This window comes from Pogonomyrmex barbatus, unplaced genomic scaffold, assembly GCF_055798465.1.
Source record: "Pogonomyrmex barbatus isolate J1 unplaced genomic scaffold, ASM5579846v1 scaffold5, whole genome shotgun sequence".
In the NCBI taxonomy this organism is placed as follows: Eukaryota; Metazoa; Arthropoda; class Insecta; order Hymenoptera; family Formicidae; genus Pogonomyrmex; species Pogonomyrmex barbatus.
In genome coordinates, this window is record NW_028297149.1 from 4,787,082 (window position 1) to 4,810,666 (window position 23,585).

At 31.1% G+C, this 23,585-nt stretch overlaps 1 protein-coding gene across 3 annotated transcripts in view; it reads left to right on the top strand.

The window, feature by feature from the left end:
* The first annotated feature begins 478 nt into the window (after window positions 1-478).
* The window catches only part of Fak (protein tyrosine kinase 2 Fak), a 30,804-nt gene continuing 7,697 nt past the window's right edge, over window positions 479-23,585 (top strand). Inside the window, exons 1-11 of one of the 3 annotated variants that reach the window (XM_089082060.1) lie at window positions 480-1,190; window positions 3,354-4,016; window positions 15,487-15,632; window positions 16,195-16,370; window positions 16,481-16,612; window positions 16,693-16,842; window positions 16,972-17,160; window positions 17,306-17,386; window positions 17,522-17,744; window positions 21,674-21,709; window positions 21,808-21,939. In XM_089082060.1, coding sequence (XP_088938186.1) covers window positions 3,934-4,016; window positions 15,487-15,632; window positions 16,195-16,370; window positions 16,481-16,612; window positions 16,693-16,842; window positions 16,972-17,160; window positions 17,306-17,386; window positions 17,522-17,744; window positions 21,674-21,709; window positions 21,808-21,939 — 1,348 coding nt within the window. In that variant the 5' untranslated portion in view covers window positions 480-1,190; window positions 3,354-3,933. Of the gene's footprint in view, window positions 1,191-3,353; window positions 4,017-15,486; window positions 15,633-16,194; window positions 16,371-16,480; window positions 16,613-16,692; window positions 16,843-16,971; window positions 17,161-17,305; window positions 17,387-17,521; window positions 17,745-21,673; window positions 21,710-21,807; window positions 21,940-23,585 lie in introns of all 3 variants that reach the window. The other 2 variants (XM_089082062.1, XM_089082063.1) reach the window with 2 other exon arrangements.

A 23,585-nucleotide genomic window follows, 5' to 3' on the forward strand; every position in this document is an offset into this window, starting at 1 on the left:
ATATTTAATTCTCTCTCTTTCCTATTTTATTATATTTTTTGTTATACATATACAGCGCTTTATAATATAAAGATAAAGAATCAATGTATAAACAGTTCAGATACTCATGTAGCTGTCAAACGTTAGGGAAAATCATACAGATATGTTATTCAATTAAAAGTCACAGTTTTATGTGTCCGCATCTCATGTGGATGCTAAAAAATGAATGCTTGAACCTGAATTTGAAGACTTACATGAAGAAATAAGTGTACTGTTTTGTAGTACGTACTTATTATACTTATAATGAAAGTAACATTTTTACGTGCGTCAATGACACTTAGGAAATTCCGTGCGCACGAAATTATTGCAGTCGTATTATCACGGTCGTTTTCCCGATGCGGCATGTCGTGTCGCATCTCGGGGGCTGCCGGCACCGCGCTACATTCACGCAGGGGTTGCAGGATACCGGCGTCAGTTGAACGCGGACGCAGGCAGGAAAGGGTGAGTGGAAGGGAGGAAGAGCAAGCGGCAGCGGAGGGAGTCGCAGCAGGGGAAGGACGCCGGGCGTCGCAGCGGCGCAGCCTGCCGCACCCAGCAAAGCGCTTGCTCCTCTCGAACTGGCAGAACGTATACCTGGCGACGACGACGACGATGACGACGACGACGACGACGACGACGACGACGTAGACGCACCGTCGTGCACGCTGTTGCTAGGCGCGCTGTTACTTTCCGTCCTCGTCCGACCATCGCACCGACGCCCACCGACCGACGAGCGCTCCATCCGTCCGTCCGTCCGTCCATCCGTTTGTCGATTCATTCGCGACGCCGTGACGCCACGACGTCGCGCGTCGCGAACGGGATCCCTTCGGGAGACCTTCATGCGAGTCAAGGTCGCCTTGCGTCGCGACGCCCGATCTACGGTACCATAATGCGAAGGAAATCGCGACGCGATGCCAAACTGGTGTTTTGATAGAGATTATTGAGCTCTTTGAGATGTGGGCTTTGAGAGTACGATCGACATACGAGTGTGATTGTGAGGGAGTGTTAACGAGAAAAGTTAATTGAACTAGTAATTCCGAGGGCGAAGGGTCATTGTGAGATTGAAAAGAATCGGAAGGGAAGAAAGTGGAAGGAAGTGAAAGGGGGATTTTGTAAATGATTCGTCTGGGATAGAGTGCTCCTGACGGAGTATCCTTTCGTCGAAAGAGAAGGTGAGATAAGACGGATTGAATTTTGTGCAGAAAGTTTTGCGGCTCTTCTTGAAAAAATATGTGCGAATATGTGCGTTTCCTCAAAGTTAAAATTTATCAAATTAACTTTTTAATTGAAAATTTATTTCTGTATAAACTGAAAAAAAAAATATTTTTTAATAAGCTATTTTTTTCTGATATTATTTGAAAAAAAAATTTATCCTTAAAAAAAATTAATTTCCGAAACCATAGAGTTAAATGATTTTTCCAAGCTTTGCAGTTTCACGACTGATGATATAATATTAAATATCTAAAAAAATTTGGAGAAGTCGGAAAATCTCAAAAGATCGTTTTACACATTTTATACGTCTAATATTCGTCTAAACGGATTCGAGGATAAAGTTCGGAGTCGATGGATGATCTGATGATGAGAGATGAAAGATTTCGCAGCGCGATGTCAAGATTGCACGATTTTGGTTCGGTCGGTAACGCAATCGGTGATAAACAATGAAATTTCGTAAAATTAAACATTGTATGCTATTGCATGTATCATATTGATGATATTGTGTATCATAGCTTTTTCATTTCTATTATTAAGAATAATATATTTCTCTTGTGTGTTGAAATTTCTTGGCTTTTTCGACGTCATATATAATTTTTTTATATACACTTAATGTTTGCTTATTTATATATAATCGCACAGCTAATAAAATCTGAAAATTATACAAAATAGAGAATATATTACAAGTGTTTCATTATCGCAAAGATACGTAATAACAAGAGAGAATTTAGAAAGAAAATATTTTTTGACAATATTATGGGGAATTTACATCTTCTTGTTTAAAAAGAATCTTTTTTGTTGAGTATCTCAAATTTCTTCTATTTTCGTGGTTTACAATAGCCTGTCGGAAAGTTCGTAGTTCTCTTTTGAATTTTTTAATGATTTTGCCATGAGCTATCCGGTTTACAAGATCTATTCGTCCAAAATTTAAAATTCTTATCACAGGACAGGTCTCGAAACTATTCGAAAGTTCAATAGTCTTCATAGTTTCATTCGTATTCCTGTTTCATGATAATACTGACTTTACGAGTAGGTATAAATTTATAAAATTTTAAAAAAGCTAGATGAAAAAAGGAAAACGTAATCTCAGGCCATTATTGATTTTTGTAGCTGCTTACACATTCGGAGTTCGTAAAAATTTATAAACGAAGTGGGATTATCGCCAGAATGTTAGAATAAATGTCGTGTCATAAAAATAATTTAAGAATATATTTTATAATACATAGATTTGATAAAAATTTATTTTAATAATTTATTAATTACAATGCCTCAGTGTAAAAATATCTTCGAAATCTTCTCGTTAATATTTATTTGATTTTATTATAAAACATTTTAAAACAGTGTAGTTTAAGATCTTTCTTTTAATCTAATTAATCTAATTAAAACAAGAATATGATGATTTTAATGATGTGAAGTTTTTAATTGGATTTTAAAATTTCATATTTAAGAATTTTACTTCGAAAAGTAAAATATTATTATACTTAATCGCATATTATTTGGAGATGAAAATATCCGTTCACGTGTAAACCTGGCTTGATACCAAGAAAGGGTTGCACTGCAGTGGTTATTGGCTGCAATGACTGCAGGTGAACTTAAGCGGTGTTCCGCAGTTTGAGGTAGGTTAGGTACATTCGTTCATATATTTACGTCTGCAAGTGATTCTCTTATCAGTCGTGAAGCTTCCTAAGGAGACAGCGAAGGCCATTTCTCGAAGGCCAAAAGTAGTGACGGTTTGTTTCATCAGATCACAATTTCTTCCATCCGTTTATCCAAAAAATATGATAGCTACTTTATCTCTTTTCTTTAGGAACTACTGTGTGTATCGCTCGTAAAACTGCAACTAAAAATCTAGATTGCGCGCCAAATTAGCAGGATATATGAAATCGATTAAACTCGTGTTTATATTACTTATAAACTTAGTAGTGCATATATCATGTTTTTTTCAAACATATTTGTAAAATACATAATATTTGATTTTTAATGTAAATTATAAACATAGAAGGTATGAAGTATAATAAGATAAAAATACAGCGTGATCTTATCAAATTTATGTTAATCGTCACTTATACAGACATGACAATCGTCATATCATTCCAAAATGCGATTATAATTAGAACTAACAGTTCTATTAGGATAATTGGCGGAATCACAAGAACAAAACACCAGGAGGATAAGCAAGGCTCGTTGATCGAAGAAGAACACGTTAAAGGACACGATCTTCCACTGCACCTGTCGTTCGATCGTTTGCGCTGAACGTATCGATTCAACGGAATTGGCAGTATGTAATAAACAGAAAAACGTAATGGAAACGGAAGAGCGATGTTGTTTGTGAAACTGGAAGCTCGATCTGGATATTCATTTAATCCTGCCTAGTACTCGCTAGTACGGGCGTAGAATGTTGCTACGTTGAATTCTTTGCACGACAGCACCAGTTCGATAGCCGGGACACGACCTTTAATCAACAATCCAGTTTTATCGTGAGGAATAAAAGGGTGCATGTCGGCATATGGCTAAACATCAGTCGTTTGAATGGACGAAAGGAACTTTTTTCAAAAATCGTCGAGGATATATGTACATTTATATCTGGATCGTCGCGGTAATCTCGCGTGTTTTATCCCATTGTGCCGTGCCGCGTCGTGAAAATCAGTGTTAAGCGGTGGGTGATAATAAGTGGCCCACCGTTTCGAATGAAGTGGTTTTAGGATGATGGTGGAGCGTGTCGAGGATCATCTCTTCATGTATCGACGCCCTGTCTATCGCGTCTTCCAGTACCTCGAAACGACCGAGTAAGTATATTGTATGACCGATTGCACTGATCATTCCTACTTGAGAGATTCAATTACTCGTGATACATTGAAAAAAAAAGAGCTACTAGTAGTAAAAAAAGATAAAACGTGTTCAAATTCATTTTATGCAATCTCGAAACGAAATTATTATCCGAATTTGCCGAATACTACTCGAGATAAGTAAGTTGACAAATTAGCAGAGAGAATAATAATTAAAGAGAATGTCTAATTTCGAGTTCAGTGTTACTTTATTGGGTTCGTCAGACTCTATCAATAGCGTTAAATATTATTCAGCGCCTGAAAGTGGGGAATGCTTAACAGGCATTTAAAAGTTAAGTTTAAATGAAGTCTGTCTCATTCGATAGCCTATTTCCAGCTATTGCTAGCGTACAAAGATTTTGATGACTTCTTCTAATCTGTGAATAAAAGATAACGGGATGGAGTTATGAGAGTTCATAAGAATATTATTATTATTATTATTATTCGTAAAGAAAAACAAGAGGAAAGGGAAGGAAAACGAGAGGATGAAAGAATTAGCTCTCCTTAGAAAACATTTTTTTTGGATTTTCTTGTTATGTTGATAACTCTAAGAAACCATGGCAAAATCGTTGTCGATCCCAATTAGCTCATAATTGCTATTAATTAACATTATTAACATTATTTCCACATTATTTCCACATTATCAAAATATTAGATCTTGATATTTATCAAGAATTTTATACTCCTGAATAATCAATTCAAAATTCTGGTCATTAATACAATAAATAATTAATTAAAATTAGTTAAATATTATAAGATATTACAATATTTTATGTAATTTGTATGCAGGAAGAGTCTTGAGATGAAATTTTATACCGTAATTTTAAAAAATTAAATAAGATCAACATTCTATGATATATTATTTTATTATAATTGTTAGGAGTTGAGGTGATGTATTACTGTTATTGATATTTCGTATTCATTGATGCTAATCGATTTGTGAAATAGGATATATTGTAATATATACAGGGGCTTTTAAAAGTATGAAACTACATGAATCAATTGATGTAAAGAAAATACATAGTTGTTTTTCGAAAAAGATACGTCATTGCATATTGCATCTCCATTTTTTTTTTTTTTTAATTTAATTGATCCATCTCATTATTCTGTACATAAAAGTATTAAGATATAGTTGCCAAAAAATGAATAATTTATGAGATATTTTATACTTTATATCAAATTGCATATTAAATTTAAGCCTCATAATTTAGAAAGTCCTTGCTACCTTATCATATCGTTTTGGAAAGCTCTCGAGGTAAGCTTACAAGAATATATAATCAAAAATGTGGGTTCCTATTTAAAAGAACAAAGTTAACCTCTATATCTTGGCATCGTCACCCAAAATCAAACTGATAAGATAGCTTTTTGAAACCTTACATCTTCTCCTTTAACATTTTTTTTTTTCTAAAATACATCCCTGTTATTTCGAAGTTATTTCGAAACGATCGTTTCCATATCTCTGAAAGACTTTGTATATCCTTTAATAATTAACAATAATTTTATTGATTATTGCAATACTTTTTGAGGATAATATTTTGTATATCGTGTGCGCACATTGTAAAACATTTAAAAAGTTTTGTCTTTCTAATTGTTTTATCCTGATATATGGGAGAACCTAAAAATTTATAAAGGATACACATAAATTGTATTTCATACTTTCTGAAATAACAAAGGGATAAGAATCAGAAGGGAATAGTTACATAGAAATGAGAAAAGTTTGACTGAAATTCTACATAGGATTTGAATATGACGAAGAACATTTGAAGTTTATGTGACACGTTCATAAACGTGGCATTTACAGGACGACGTAGTCTTGAACTGCAGGTAGCTTTAAATTCAATCATCATTTTAATTTCGCGAGATTATCCTACCTGATAATATAAATGAAAAGATCTTATCGCGTTGTTACGATACGCTGTTAAAAAAAAAATTACTTAGCTAATCATACCAGCTTTATCATCTTGTTAATTCGTGATTGGCAAGACATCTGGATTTATTTGATTAATTAGTTATTCGAAACACGAAAATTAACTTACGTACTTTCAAGATAGCTTCAAAATAATTATTTTAAAAAAGTTTGAAATAGTACTATTACTATTTTTATGATTGATGTCGTAATTGATCATGTCATTATTTTAATATCCGCGCGTATCACCGTTTCACTGTCGTAAAATCCGACCACATCAGAATCAATGGGCAATCTTCAGATCGGAACGTTTACAGTTGCACAAGGGCTTAAATTAATTACTTAGCGTTTTACTTATATTGCAGAAATTCGATTATTTTTTTCGATAAATTTTTTATTTTTTTCCCCTCTCATTCATAACGAAGGAATTCTCAGTGTCTCTTCTGCTTGTCATATTTTTTGCTTCGATGTTCTTATAGAATGGCGGCTGCGAATGCCATTAAAATTTTTCACGTCTCTATACATCGTGAATCGAGATGTATAGTCATCAACGGCAATCGGACTGTCATCAGCCTGACACTCTGATTCGATGAAGAAATTGACGACGCAATTGCTGCACGCGCCACCGTTTTCTTTATTCCATTGAGAGGCTGTGCCCAGCGCGAATTCCAATCTTTCTTCGCATCGAGACTATCCAATCCATGTTATTCCTGTCTGTATACTCTCACTGTGTACGAGAATTTATCTATCGTCGGAAGCATCAATACCAAGACTATATGCACAGTGCAAATATGATTCTATCGAAAGAACGTGATATTTATGCATTTGCGATGCATTTGCGATACAAATATTAAAATGGAAATATGATATTTTCTCTTAAAGATATCTTACATTTTTTATTTTTATTTTTTGTGAGATGTAAGATAGCACAAAAGCTTGATAATTGTAAAAATTCTTTAAAGTACATTGATAGCAATTAACGATGTCTCTGAATCGCATCTAAATAATTGTTTTTATTTTTCCAGGATTTGCTTAATAAAACAACTATGAAAAAACGATGATTGTTTCACGTTATTTGCGATTATGACGTACATATTAGCTGCACCTCATTCTAATGATGTATTGTTCCGCATAATATTGCATAACCGGAGTAGTGATGATTATTCGTAAGAATCGCTCGATAGGTCTTACAATACAATACAATACAAGTAAAAAGAGAATTGAATCATTTCATTCAATGCTATTTTCATTTTATTATTTCACTCTTAATGTTTCATATATGCGTACATAAACTTCCTTCGTGATATTTCTTTTTTATTTTAACACAATGTACATCAAATGATTGTACTATTGTGTTAAAATAAAAAAGGAATATCATTTTTTTTTAAATTAACACTCTTTATTACAAACTTTAATATATAATACAGACATTTCGACTCAAGTTTGAGTCATCTTCAATGAATAAATAAAAATAAAGATAAGATCCTGTGTTCATCTGATGAGCCCACCGATGATAAAATCGTTAATTATAATATAATATTTATTATGACCATACATATATATGTCATCTTTAAAAGAAACGAGACAATGGTCATTAAGGGGCTGTCAATTATCAGATGAACACAGTTCACACTAAAAAACGGAGAAAGCACGTGCAGGAGTACGGCACAATTCGCACTGAGCAGCAACACATTGAGCTCCAGGCAGTAACTGAGCGTAATGACTTTTAAATTTAACAACTTGCAATCAAAATAAAACCGAGATTACAACTTGCTCAAGAATGGAAACATATGCGTGATGCAAGAATTCAGTACCAGACTGTACAGAATTTAGGCTATTATTTTGTCTTTTAATAAAAAGCATCTCTGAAATCATCGTTTCTGTAAATTTCGTTCACAGTCTAACTTTCACATTGTTTCAGTCAAATTCATGGTCGTAATCTAATCTCGTAATGACTGAATGTGTATTTGTGTTCTGCGTACATAATTTTGGTGTTGTGGTTATGCAGTCTCGTTTTTAATTGTCTCATAGTCTTTGTTCATAGCATGCATCGCAATTGTTGCAGTAGATCTTGTATATTACATTCCTTTTGGAATGTGCTGGTACAGCATCCTTACTTGAACCCTGATCATGCCTCAACTTATTCATAGGCTTATTCAAAGAACGCGGGTTTTGCGTTGAAATCATTAGCAATTTTTTTTTTTTTGAGTTTGGTCGCAATTCCCGAAACAAAAGGTAAGATAATGAACCATTTTGTTTCTTGTGATTTCACTGTTGTGCATTTGGCATGCTTAATCTCGTTTAAATAAAATTTTTAATCTAGAATGAATATTATCAAAGATAAAGTTCAGAGGGTAATTATTCATTAATAGTGATCATTAAATTTAAGTTTTTTTGATGGTATTTCGAGTGAGATAATAAGAACGTTTCTATCGATGAGTCCAGCAATAGTGCCTCTTTTTGCTGAGAGTGAAAATTGAGGTACCTCCCTAAGAATGTAGGTTTATGAAACCAATTTGGGATATTAGAGACTTATTAACAAAATTAAATTAATAGAGAACCTTTTGTAATAAAAAGGTAAGATTTTGTAAATCTTTTGTATATAAAGTATCTTAATAATAATAAAAAAGCTTCTGTCTTATACATATATAATATTTATAATAATATATAATACATAGATTGGCATAACTTATATTGCGTAAGATGAGTGAAAGATCAAGATTTATATAGAAATACCTTGTTGAACAATTACGCCGGTTGACACGAGATAATAATCACGTAAATTTGCGATCGCATTTAACCGCACCGACCACATTTAACAAACTCGCACGCGGTTCCAAGCAGTCTGCGATCGGCGTCGTGTAACCGCGTGTAACCGGAACGCGTTGTAAACACACGGAATTATCAATGCGTCCTACGCATTGTACATACACGGGACACACTCACGCTAGGAGAGACACGCGATTGAAGAAAAGGGAGTTTGAAACAGGAGAATGGCAGGTTGTCTGATCCAGCTGGTCACGGAGATCAGAGACAGTTTCTGTTCAGCTGCGAGTGTACACGCAGCACGTACGCACGCGCGCACGCACGCATGCACGCACGCGCGCACGCACGCGCGCACGCACGCACGCACGCGCGCACACTTTTTATCTTCTTTTTTTAAAATAACATAACAGACATAAAATAACATGACAGACGATTTAATTTATATTTTTAATTCTTTTTATGAAAAAAGACTGCGACAAGTGTATCGATCACATTTTTTATGCATGATCTTCCGTGCGCATGGATATTGTTTGTTGGATGCGAAAATGCAATCGAAAAAGTAATAGTGAAAGGTAAATATGTAGGCGACAATTACAGGTGCGTAGAAGTACTGACTGAGGCGGGCCGCACTAACCTTCTCGCGCCTCTCTTACATTGGCAATTTCTCTCGTTAATTTTTTAGTATATTATAAGATGATAATTAGGAATTGATCGATATTAGATACAGCCATTATTTTGTAGTGAATAGATAGATTAAAATAAATGAAACGCCATTTTGCAGAAAGTAATGTTAAGACTTAAGACGAATTAAGATGACAAAGTATTGTTAAAAAATTAATAGAAGAAGAAAAGTAATAAGAAAATTAGAAAAATTAAAAATTAATCTATAAGTTTTCAAGAAGTTGCCGAAATTGATATCTTCATTGAGGTCTTCATTTTCCGTCTAACATGAGAATAATCTTGACGAGGAATAATCTCACGCGATCTAATATCTTGTTAATAATGCCGCGTAAGTAGTTATTTATAGCTGCCTGCGTGATTTGCGTATCCGATGACGTTTGTTTCTCATAGATAGTGTGTATTCACATGTAGTTTTATACCGCATGTCCTTTCGATAATCCTATGACTACCTACGATCTATGAGATCGTAAACAAACAAGTTGCAACAATTTACGATTGCTACTTGAACTACGTCTTGCTTATCTCAGTGCAAAACTTGTGTGATTTTTGATTAATTTCGCAAACTTAGAGATGGGAGAAAAATTTCGATTCACATCATCTTTGATTTTTCTTTTTTATTGGCAATTATTGACTTTTTTGCGAAAGTCTTGTCAATCTATCATTATGTAGTGTATTGTGCAAAATATTACGCAAAATATATATCTCTTATTTTAAGATTTATATTTTATATATTATGTCACATATTATATTATATATTCGAAGAATGTCAATATCAAACGAGATCTAATAATAATGTAGCCTAATAATATATCGCTAGAATGCCCTAATGCATTCTCGTAATTCTATTCTTGTAATTGCGTTCGCAATGATTTACAAATCAGCAGTGAATTAGCTTGAACTTTCGCAGAAATCTATTTACGACACGTAAATTTATTGTTGAAAATTGTATCTTTAAATCTGATCCATCAAGTACAAGCTTATTTCCACATTATCAATTTTGTATCATTCCAAATTTTTTTGATCACGAAATAATGCTGTGAAAGTTACTTTTATCGAGACTTTTCTATGCAACTTGAAAATATAACAATCTTATATAAATATTTTTTTATTTTAGCAATATACAAAATGTATTGAGAACAAAATAAACGCGAGACGTTAATCTTTTTTTTTTCAATTTAAATAGAGTTTTACGTAAAACAATAACTTGAAGAAATTAAATGTGATTCACGAAATATCGGGACACGATTATCGATTCTTAGGAATTATAAACATTATTATGATTCCTAGAGTAAACATTAAGTTTTTGATCAACAATAATTTCTTAACCGAACATCATAATTTGCATTAATAACCGTAATGCAAATATAGTAAGCCATGATGCCTTTTGTTTCGATCTTATTGAAAGAACATTTTGTCATTGAAAATATATTATATTAATTATTACAAAATGTATAGTGCAAAATATATGATAATTTGCATTTTATATATATATATATATATATATATATATATATATAATATTTATATATATATATATATATATATTTATATATATATATATATTTATATATATATATATAATATTTATATATAGATATAAAATGCATAAATATATATATATAAATAAAACGATTACACGTCGATTCGCGGTTCGCTCTCATAATTTTGCGGGATAGCATCAGTCGGGCTGCTCAAGAAGAGAGAGAATTTCGGTAGAGAAATAAAATATAGAGGATTTTATATTAATTATATATAAGTATATTCTTAAACTAGAAAATTATGTACAGTTACTGACTGGCTTCCACAAGTTTTGGTTGCTATTTACAATATATATAACATATATATATATATATATATATATATATATATATGTTTAAGTATGTTTCGGTTTTCGTTCTCGGAATCTCAGTCGTTGTTCGCTGAAAATGTTCGCGAATTCCGAGAATTTCGTATAATAGCTTGATTCGCGGCTTTCCGAGAATTCAGCGTGTCGCGATCGTGGGCGCGCGGCGCGGGGGGGACCACGCGGTGTTGATCGCGTCGCCGATCGGCTATTAATTGTCAAAGTCTCGTCGCGTCAAAATCTTTATTCAGAACGGATTTTCGGGCCGGAATCGGGATTTAGAATTTGCTGCAGCGGAGACAGGAAGTTTCCTATTCTGTCACGGATTTTGCATACAAGAGTCTACTCTAAGAGGCCAAGTTAAGAAGCGCCTTAACTTGTGAATAATTGTGTGCTTGTGTGCTTCGGAGATGGGAGCGATCCGCCAGAAGCTCCTGGCTTTCTAGGTAGTACCTTACGATCGCTTTCAAGTATCAGAATGGGTACTCACCGAGATCAGCACTGGACTGGTTGCTGTCTCGCCGGGAACAGGCGAAAATCACCCGTCGGAGTCAGTTAATATAGCCGAGTCGGCCGTAAATCGAAAAGAATCGGGTAACAGGTCGGCCGAACTTGAATTCTGGAGCTGACTCCGCCGGGAATGATTCTGCCGGAAGATTTACGAGATTCGCCGAACGGGTTCGGCGATTCTGCGGATATGTTCGGTGACGCGGTCGGTAGCGGCGATAGCCCAACGCACGGATTGTTATGATATAACGTTATGATATAACGCGTTGTTCACGTGAAATCTTGCGCTGTTTCGGAGGATCTAATTACGAGGAGGAGAGGGAGGATGATCGGGCGTATCGTTTTATATATATATATATATGTTAATATTTTTATATATTTTATGTATATATATATATATATATATTTATGTATATTTATGTATATATATGTAATGATACGCCCGAATCATTCCCCCTCGGTAATTAGATCCTATATATATATATATATATATATATATATATATATATATATATATATAGTTACTTGTAATAATATACTCGAGCGGATGACTTTGTCGCAGTTAGCACATTCGATAGTCATTGATCTGCACCGTGTCATCAGTCAGCAATCGTAATTCGATTTATTCGATAATGGCAACGAGATGCAACGAGATCCGATTCGTCTCGCTATATTTATACGACGTTGGCAGGATTTTTCACGATTTTTTGCGACAGCTCCTCGGTCACGGAACATCTAAAAGTGTTATTCGGTTTTGCAAGAGAGAGCTTTGTGTTATGACGATGGCACGGTAGGACTCACGATTGCATTCGTCGCAGCCGCGGGACATAACGTTTACGTATTCTTCAGATCGAAATACGAGTGTCATTCAGAATAAAATAAATTGCCAGGCTGCATGGGTTGAACAAATTATTCTTGTCGCAATTTTTATAGAAATTGCATGTGTCTCTCTCTCTCTCTCTCTCTCTCTCTTTCTTTCTCTTTCTCTCTCTCTCTCTCTCTGTGATTGTACTTGAAGAAAAGTACTAAAATTAAATGCGATATATCATTCCACTACCTGCAAGAAAAAAGAAGAATAGCAAATTAAATTTGAAATCGTAATTAATAAATCGATATAATATTACTTGATATCATTTGATATTTGATTGACATTATATTAGAAAAATATGAAAATTGCACGAGATGATTGCATGGAACCGCACAAAATATACTAAATAATTATTTTTAAAGTGCTAATCGAATATTAGTATTTTTTCAAAGTCATTAGGTGATGTTTAATTTTTTAGAGACTACACAAGATTTTTTTACATGAAAATTTTGTTCTACAAAAAAATACAAAAATTCTTGAATATTATGAATTTTGTAGAAATTGAAAAAAATATGAGTAAGAGATAAAGATCAGTAAGAGCTAGTCTATTTACAATGTACAAATGTAATATTTTTAAATATATTTTTAATATTTTGAAATTAATGCATTTCCTCAGTCTACCACACTACACGTTTATTTGTCGGTCTTGAAACATAATTTTGTGAGTTAAAATTCGAGATCATATCAAAATTTTCAAGATAATATCAAAATTTTATAATTTTTTATAACAAGCTTTTTTTATAAATTTTTTGATATTTTAGAATATTTATTAACATAAGTAATATTACATCGATTTATTAATTATGATTTTTAACTTTAGTTTACGATTTCAAAATTGATAAATAATTTATGTGTAATTTACTGAGTTGAGAAGATGTATTAATTTCTTAGAAATATTGTAATGGCTCTTATTTTTATCTTTCACTTATTATTTAAATCTCAAGAGTCTTTATTTGTACTTATAAAAAAAAACATATACTTATAAAAGAGAAATAAGAAGGATAAAAACAAAGTCTAAGATGCGAGATATTTATATTAAGTAAATTAAAAATTGAATATCATAAACAAACAAACTGTATACAAACGTTTTGATCTACATGAGATCATCATCAGTCTCTCATAAACAATAGAAAATCATAATAAAATAATCTTATATGTACTGCGTATAATAAAATTAACAATATATCCAAAGGATAAACGAATATAATAACCAATATTGGAATCGCACGCGTCGCGCTTCAATTATACAATTATAAATTCATATAGAATCGCATGTGTAAGGAAAAATGAAACATCTCACTTCATTATGGTTGCACATGTCATTCTCATGATGTTAAATTGGATGCTCGGTGTTCGTCATACTCGTCTACAAATTCTGCATATATCTCGATATAAGTTGATTACGTGCGTACCCAGATGACTGAACCATGATGAATGTGTGGAACGGCAGCACGCTTCACATTCTTTAACAAATTTTGATTTAGTGTTAGCGAAATGTCAAATATATGTAATATGTAATATTGAGTGTATCTTTCTGCTGGTGCACTATTTTAATCTTTAGATATATAATATATATATATATATATATATATATATATATATATATATATATACAGGGTGTCCCAAAACTCCCGCATTTGGAATACATTACGTGATGTTTTATGTTAAAAGAAACAACTTTTTCCTTTAGCAAAATTGCGTGCGACGAGTAGTTTTTACAGTAAATCAAATTAAAAGTGACGAATGAGCGCGCGTATGTGCGTAGCGGTCAGGGCCGGCGCGCATTCTTCAGGCCTGGGACTTAATCTTTGACGACTTCTTCACGTATTGTATTGTTTAAAATATAATATAAGTTAACAAAATAAGTATTTGTATTCATCCTTTACGTAACAATTCAATAAAAAAATTGTCTGATTTCGTAGCATTATCTGAAAATAAAAATAAATGTAAATTATATGGTGTACTGAGGTGAACTGAGCATTCTATTATTTTAATTATTTTTTTATTGTCGTATGCGCAATTGCATATAACAATAAAAAAATACTGAATTTAATGAATACTTATTAATTACGTGAATACGTAATCACAAAAAGTAAAAAAATTGATTTTTTTATAATATAATTTTATAATTATCTAAATAATTCATTAAATTCAATATATTTTTTTGTTATATGCAATTGTGCAGTAATTAAATTAATAGAATGCTCAGTTCATACACCATAGTGTATTTACATTTATTTTTATTTCGAGATAATGCTACGAAATCAGACAATTTTTTTATTAAATCGTTAAAGGATGAAAACAATACTTATTTTGTTAACTTTTATCATATTTTAAACAATATAGTACGTGAAGTCGTCAAAGATTAAGTATCAGACTGCGCCGGCCGAGAAACGCGCGCCAGCCCTGACCGCTACGCACATACGCGCGCTCATTCGTCACTTTTAATCTGATCCACTGTAAAAACTATTCGTCGCACGCAATTTTGCTAAAGGAAAAAGTTTCTTTTAGCATAAAGAATTTAGCATAAAGAATTTAGAATAAAAGAAGTGTAGTGTACTCCAAATGCGGGAGTTTTGGGACACTCTGTATTTCTTTCTATCTCAAAATTATAAGAGCTCTGTCGTTCTCTAAAGATTAAAATAGTGCACCAGCATGAAAGGTAAACTCAAAAACATTGGGATCTCGGAATCAACTTTCTCGCAATAAAAAATTTCGAAGACAGGCTCCTTTTATCAAACATCATTAATTGATCGCGACATTTTGTATAGCGTATCGTAACGAGCGATCTTACGAAATAATACTTAATTATTGTGCGAGAGAGTTTATTGAGTCAGTTCTTTTTTTATTATTTACATAGCCATGAGGGGATGAGCACTGGAGCAGGAGATGGAGGTGGCGGCGGTGTCGGAGGTGTCCAAAGCAGCGGTGGTGGCAGAAACACACCGCCGCATGGCTCACCCACTCCTATGGATAAGGCGACCTTAAAAGTCCATCTCCCTAACGGTAAGTTAGTTCAACCTAAAATATCTGGTTAAAGATCATTATATTAAGCACATTATATTAAGCAAGAAACTGAAGGGAACAATCGGCGAGATTTTTTTTATTTGTTACTAGAATTGCTCGTTGATCAAAATATTATATTGGCACTTTTTTCTGTTTGAATACATACTTGGTTTTTTATTTACGAATATTATATCGGAAAAAAAATAAATATTGTAAGAAATTAGACGATCGTAAGTGATCATGAAAGAGATTTGGAATATAAACAGCTAACAGAGAAGAGTTGTCGCGGTCGTGCAGACTAAATGTCTTGGTAATAGGCGAGGGATCCCGAGTTCAAATCCAGTCGGTCTCCGTTTATTTTTTCGAATCTAATAAATATCTTTCAATATTGTAGGAAAAGATTTTTTTTATTTTTATTAATCAATTTCTTTTTTTTTATGATATAAATAAGAGTAAATTTAAACTTCGCTATGAATATCAATAAAATCGAAATATGTGTGGAAAGAAAAAAGATACGCGGGCTTATTAATTTTATTATTTGTTTCTTGATATGATAATTTAGGTGGCTTCAACGTTGTCAAATTCGGCGATGCAATTGACGTTAGAGGTATTATTTCTTTAGTAACTAGTCGATTGGCTGTTGGTACTAGACACTATCGAAATTTGTACGCGATGAGATTGCATCATCCTGGATCCGGAGAGAGTTATTGGTTGCATCAGGATACAACAATGTATCAGGTATAGATCAATTTTATTTATTATCAATTATATTTGTATATGAGTTAGATGGCATGTATTTAACATACCGATACATTTCTCGCAATTTCTTGGATGTATTTCCGTTTCAGGTACAAGAAAAATATGAGCGGAAGCATCCACATTGCGAATGGAGATATGAGCTTCGAGTGCGTTATCTTCCTCAGAACTTGAATGATCTTTACGAGAAGGACAAAGTCACGTTTTATTACTATTACGATCAGGTACAATCAATGACTGATCAAATGAGATGTTTAATGTTTCAAAGATAAATCGCGAATTACATTTATCTGTGTATATTCAGGTACGAAATGATTATTTGCTCGCGAATCACGCTTCTCTGGATCAGGATATCGCGGTCCAGCTCTGTTGCCTAGAGATTCGCTATTTTTTCAAAGACATGCCGCAAATCGCTTTGGACAAGAAGAGCAATTTGGAATACCTCGAGCGTGAGGTAGAGTTTCTTAAAATAGTAAATCTTATCCACGACACTAACTTGAATTTCATGACATGCATATTCGTATTCATTCATCCTTTTCGTTGTATAAGATATATAAATAAAGGATGTGTGCTCTTTTCACAGGTTGGTCTACACAAATTCTTGCCACGCTCCGTACTGAACGGGATGAAGCCGAAGGCACTTCGAAAATTGATACAGCAACACTTCAAAAAAGTCGCGGCGTTGTCCGAACTCGAGTGCATGTTCAAATTCTTCGATTTGCTACGAGCACACTATCGATTCGACCAAGAAAGATTTATATGCGCCTTAGGGGTAGGCCATATGGAAATCTAATATATATTTCTTCAATAAAAATAAAATAATTTTCTGAGCGATGAAAATGTGAAGATTGTAGAATTTATGTTTATTTTTTATATTTATTATAATCGTACTCAACTTCTATTTTATAACTTTGCAGTCAAGTTGGTCAATACCTGTAGAACTAGTCATCGGACCGGATTTAGGTATATCTTATATGGCTCATCGAGGCGGAACAGTGGTATGTTTGCACATCATGCGTATATTTTATAATATATTTTTGTAATATAATTCTATAGTTTTTAAAATAAGAATAGTATAATTCTATAATTATATAGCTGTTCGAAATGTAATATCTGTAAAATATCGATTACAGCCAACGAGAATGGCGGAATTTTCACAAATACAATCCATCCAAACATTGGTATCAGATTGCAAAGAACATGCGAAAGCATGCATTAAATTGAGGGTTGCGGGTGCCACGGAGACTCTTAGTATTACTTGTTCCAGTCTGGATCAAGCAGAAAGTCTCGCGGACTTAATCGATGGGTATTGTAGATTGATCACAGGTAGCAACACTTCGTTATGGAACAGGAAAGGTGAAAATAAAGATATTATTATTATTATTATTATTAGAAAAAAATTCGTAATATTTATCTTAGAACTATTAAAAGAGAATATACGCAAATTATATTTTTAATTAAAAAATTATAGTAAAACCAAATAAGAGCCAACGCTAAACAGGTTAATTTTATATGTATTTAATAAATACAAATGTAAATGTTTTGATTCTACTTATGGATCTTCTACAGATTCTTCAGATTAATACAAATATTGTTGCATAATAGAAAATAATAAATTATATTGAAAATTAAGACTTATTAAAATCGATGATTTGTAATCGAGTAGTCATGGTGGTAAAATAATGGAATGCATAATCAAATGAGAATACAGAAATCAAATATCAGGTATTTTCCAAAAAATAATGCAGAGCAATATCCATAATATATTATTTAAACTTACATAATAATTTATAAATGTTCATTTTTAATACGATGCATTTAAGTCATTTACTTTGATTTATCTTATTACAGATATAATATAGATATAATAATATAATATTATAATAATATAATATTTATAATATATTATATTAAAAATGAAAATTTGTAAATTATTATGTAAGCTTAAAATTTACAATTATTGGCGATCAAAATTAAATTGAAAATTCAAGAACTCAGATCCATATTATTATTAAAGATCTTGCGAAAATATATCTAATGTTCGGAAATATGAATAAAGATTCTTTAGGGAATCGAACATATTTATAGAGAAAGAAACATTATGTATTCTCCAAGTAGCTAAATAAAATTAAGATAGATTGAACTAATTTTACAGTTAAAAAACTCAACATTATATAGTAAATAGTACACACCATATCGAGTAAAAAAATTTTAGGGAACATAAGTCGAAAGGTCAATCATTTCTGAGATATAAACATTTTTGTATGTTAATATCATGATTTACTTATTGATTTCTATGTGTCGCATGTGATACAAAAAGATAATATATCCAAATCTTTATCTTATTAATATTTACAGAAAGTGTTTCAGATGTCTTGCCATTTCTATACACGTTTGGCATCTTTTTCTTAGAATCATGAACTTGAAAATTGCAAATCTCTGTCAAACTATTTGACAAGCAGACTAGATTCGATCACGATAATTCTTCTAATCATCAGCGAAGAATACACTATGCTTAGGTAAACATTATATGTGACACGTAGAAATAAAAAAAAATCAATCATGATAACATACAAAAATGTTTATATCTCAGAAATGATTGAGCTTTTGATTTATGTGTACTAAGATTTTTTTAATATGGTGTGCAATATTTATATAAAGGTTGAATAGTTTTTTGAACATCCTGTATGTAATTCTGTAAATTCAAATTATGCTTTTGTTTATACAGATCATTTCAGAGATCAGTTTTTTTTAAAGGATTTTTTTTATCTGATATTAAAATATTATTCCAATTGAATATTTTAAATCAATTCTAGAATCAGTAATGTAACCGAAAGTATTGTAACTGAAATTTTCATATGTATAAATCTTCATTGTGTTTCTATTTGTATATATATATATATATATATATACAAATAAAATTATTAGAACATAAAAATTATATATATATATATATATATATATATATATATATATATATATATATATATAAATAATTTTTATGTTCTAATAATTTTATTTTTAATAATTTATCAGATCAACATAAAATGCATTACAATTACTGCAATTAACTTTATATAATATTTTATTTATTACAATATTGAAATAAGACATAAGGGAAGATCATTTTTATATATTCTGATAAATCTAAGAAATTGAGATTTTTTAAGTCTATATAAGTCTTATAATACTTATTATTGAGAAATTATGATTAGAAAATTTTTGAATCTTTCAGAAATTCCTGATACAAAAGAAATCATAAAAAACCTGTTTTTTATCTTCCTCATTAATAAGGTTACTATCACAAGTCACAATATTTATATTGCAATTTGTTAAAGGAGGATGTTCATTTTTTATTAAAGTTTGGCCCCAAGCGTTATGGTAAGTTGTATATCGTTGGAAAGGTATGATCTAGTAGAATACGAATATCAAAGTCCAAATTCAATATTTTACAAGTAAGCTCTCTAAAGTTCACCGGAAGTATCCATATATGTTCATACGCGCTCATAGACGCATGGAAAACATATATACTGACGTATTCGCATCTCCTGAATACGATGCACATCGACGCATTTATGTCTCCAACAGGAATCAAATCATTGATGCTTTTGTAAATGTTAATCACTTTTCCAGCGGAGTCACCTTTCCGTGGTGACAGAGAGAATCAATGACTAAAACTCCCTTTTCGGGTTTGTCCAAAAACATCATCTGAATTACATTGTACTAAATTGCACTTGTAGCAAAAATATTAAATTTGGACCTTGATATTTATACTCTACTAAACTATATCTTTCCAACGATATATAATTTACTATGTAACCGGAGGCCAAAATAAACATCCTTCTTTAATGTAATTTATTTCTAATTGTTGAGAAGATAAAATTCAATGGTAATTTATTATCTAATAAAATATTGATATCATGATCAAAAATTCTTCTGGTAGTACATAGAATATAAGTGCTAGGTTCTATCAATTAAATCAATTATGGTTTCTTTTCTCTAGAAAAAAAGGATGACAAAAATAAGATATCTATCGGAAAAAGTGATACTAATTTGAAATGAATCCTTTTTTTATTATGATATTCAAAAATTCAACTTGTCTCTTCCAATTTCTACAATGAAATTTAGTCTTGGATGAGTTCAAAATGTCAAAAAGTTGCAATCCATGTTTTGGATAGCAATTGGAATGTTTACATATCTGAAATAAAAACTAGAAGAATATAGAAAGTTTTAAAAGAACAAGTCTTTTCAACATTTTGCAGAATAATAAATCTGAAATAATGGGAGAGTCCATTAGTATTCGGAATAATTATTTATATACATTATTAAAAATAGAGTCACAAAATTGAGTTAAAGATTAATTTTAAAGCTAAAATAAACTCTTGCGTTGGAAGTCCGGTATTTTTTTTGTTTTGATGTCGTTTCATCTATTTTGAATTTTTGCAATCACTAAATCTGTGTGTACATTAGTAAATAATGAAATCATATCCAAATAAAGATGAAGTTTTCAGACACACTGCAATCTTTGAAATATTTTGTGTTAAATCTAAATCATTTTGTATGTTAGTAAACTTTTATTTATAATTTTATGCAGGGAAATATAGTTAAATTGTACAATGAATTTTCTACAGATAAGAAGGGTAATCTAATTTATATAATATGAAGAATTTATTTTATGTACTCTGAACAATCTATACGTTCTAAATAAAATAGCATCAGATGCATTAAGCAAATTGTACAATGAATTCGGTATGAGCTCATGATGATTTCATCTTTTTGATAACGTTCATTTAATAATATATTTTTAATATATCAATGAGTTATGTTTTATGTACATATATTGTTATTACATTGTCTTATCTCAATTTTTTGTACTTTGTCTTATCTCAATTTTTTTATAATTTGATTTATTAAGATGTATAATTATAGACTGTATAAATGCATATACATATGTATTTTTCATAAACAATTTAGTAGAAGAAAGGGACAACTATTGACTTCTATTTATTTTTTCTTATATGTATCTTATTTTTCTTAATAAGGAAATAAACTTACTTCTCAATTCTTTACTTCTATTTTTTTAGAGTTAAGAAATTTTCTTAAGTTATTTTTAATATTTTGTGAATTCTATCATTGTGTTCATAATTTAAAAGAGAAAGATAGAAATTTTTTTTTAATTGAATTTCATGAGGAATATTTTTATTGTATCTTTAAATCACTCTATAAACATTTTTTTATTAACGTTTGACACAATATGTTAAGTCTCTTTATTTTATATTCGCAAGCTGGATCGTGGAAAAATTATCCCTGTCCATGCAAAGGTAAAATCGGAAAAGTACTATTTTGTAAATGTTTGAATTTTTATTAAAATTATATTATTTTATTTATAAACTAATACAAAATATAATTTTAATTATAGATGCACAGCCGCCGAAATATAGACAAGACGGTACTAATAATACAGCGGAGAAGAACGCTAAAACAGGAACTATTTTGTCTGAAGATTATGCCGAAATCGTCGACGAAGAAGGAGATTATTCGACACCAGCTAGTAAATACATATATCTTTATCGCTCACTTTAATATCTTTACTTTAATAATCTTAATCGCAAATGTTTAAAGAATGTTTCATGTTATAGTTATTATTAATTAAAATATTGTCAATCTGCCTTTTTTTTACAAGATATCTTAAATTTTTGTTTGTGAAGTAAAAGATGTAATTTTTTATGTTTAAAGAAATAAATTTTTCTTTGATTGTATCCAACAAATAGTTTTACAAAAAAGTAGCGTAAAGTTAATGAATCAGCGCTCTTATTTTCAAATTCTTTGTTAATTTTATCGTGAAATAATAAAAAAATCAATTTGCAAAGTCATCGCTTCATCTTAACTTAAATATTTTACATTATCTTTAATCGTTACGAAATAGACCAATTTTTCGGTATTTAAGTTATGTACACCCGTAATTAGTAAACAATTTCTTTAAATTTAGTGATATTATTTAATTGTTATAAGCAATTGTGCAATAATATTAATATAAAGAATAATTTTTTAAAAAAACGTTCAATTCATAAAAGATATTATCATTCACAATTGTCTTTATTTTCACACGATGCTATAGAATCAGACAATTTTTTCATTTATTTATTACATAAGGAATAAAAATAATATTTATTTTATTAACTTTATGTTAGCGATTGATGTTTAGTTGTGCTATCATTAGCACACACTTTCATTAACTCACCATAGGATATATTGTAAGGGAAAAAGAAAAGAGAAATAAAATGATTCTAAAATAAAATGATTCTAAAAGATGGGTAGAATGGCAGTCAAGTATGAAGAAAAAATAAAAAATGGAAGAGGAAGAGAGTTGGCTCAAATGTGCTAGAAAGAGATAAAGAAGAGAGAGATGAGGAAGGAATCGGAATGGGAAGAATATAGGAAGAGATTTTATGAAAAAAGAGGATTATCGATATTAGGAGTAAGAGAAAGAGAAGAGAGTATTAGAGAGTGGATAGAAGGAAGAAAAGAACAAAGGTAGGAAAGATATGAGAAAATAAGAAGATCCGGATAGTACAAGGATTTGATAAAGTTAAACTTACTCAGGTATTTGAAAAGGAAAATGAGAGAATAGACAAGGTATAGAATGGCAAGGATAGGAAATAGAATGATGGCAGGAAAGTATTGGGAAGAGAAGGAAAAAAGAAAATATAAATTCTATGGATGGGAGGATGGGGGAAAAGTCATGAGATCATGTATTAGAAAAGTATATAGATTGGGGAATGATTAGTAGAGAGACAATGAAGAAAATACTGGAGGATAACATGAGCAGGGGAAGGAGGAAATATTGAATATAAATAGAATATTACATGTAATATTTATTGTAAGGGAATTGCTTTATATCCCGAAAAAAGGCAAATAAAAAATATATAATATGCTTTATTAACTTTTATCATATTTTAAGCAAAACAATACGAAAAAAGATCAAACCAATAGATATAAGTAAATGAGAAACATGCGCTAGTCCTGATAGATAAGAGTGCCCATTCATTAACTTTAATTTGTTCTCTTGCAAAAATCACTGTCCAACATAATTTTACTAAAAGAAAATTGTTCCTTTTAACAGCATAAAAAATTATGTTTTGTACTCTATATGCAAGAATTTCAGAAGTTCTATATGTTATTTAATAAGTGAGAGAA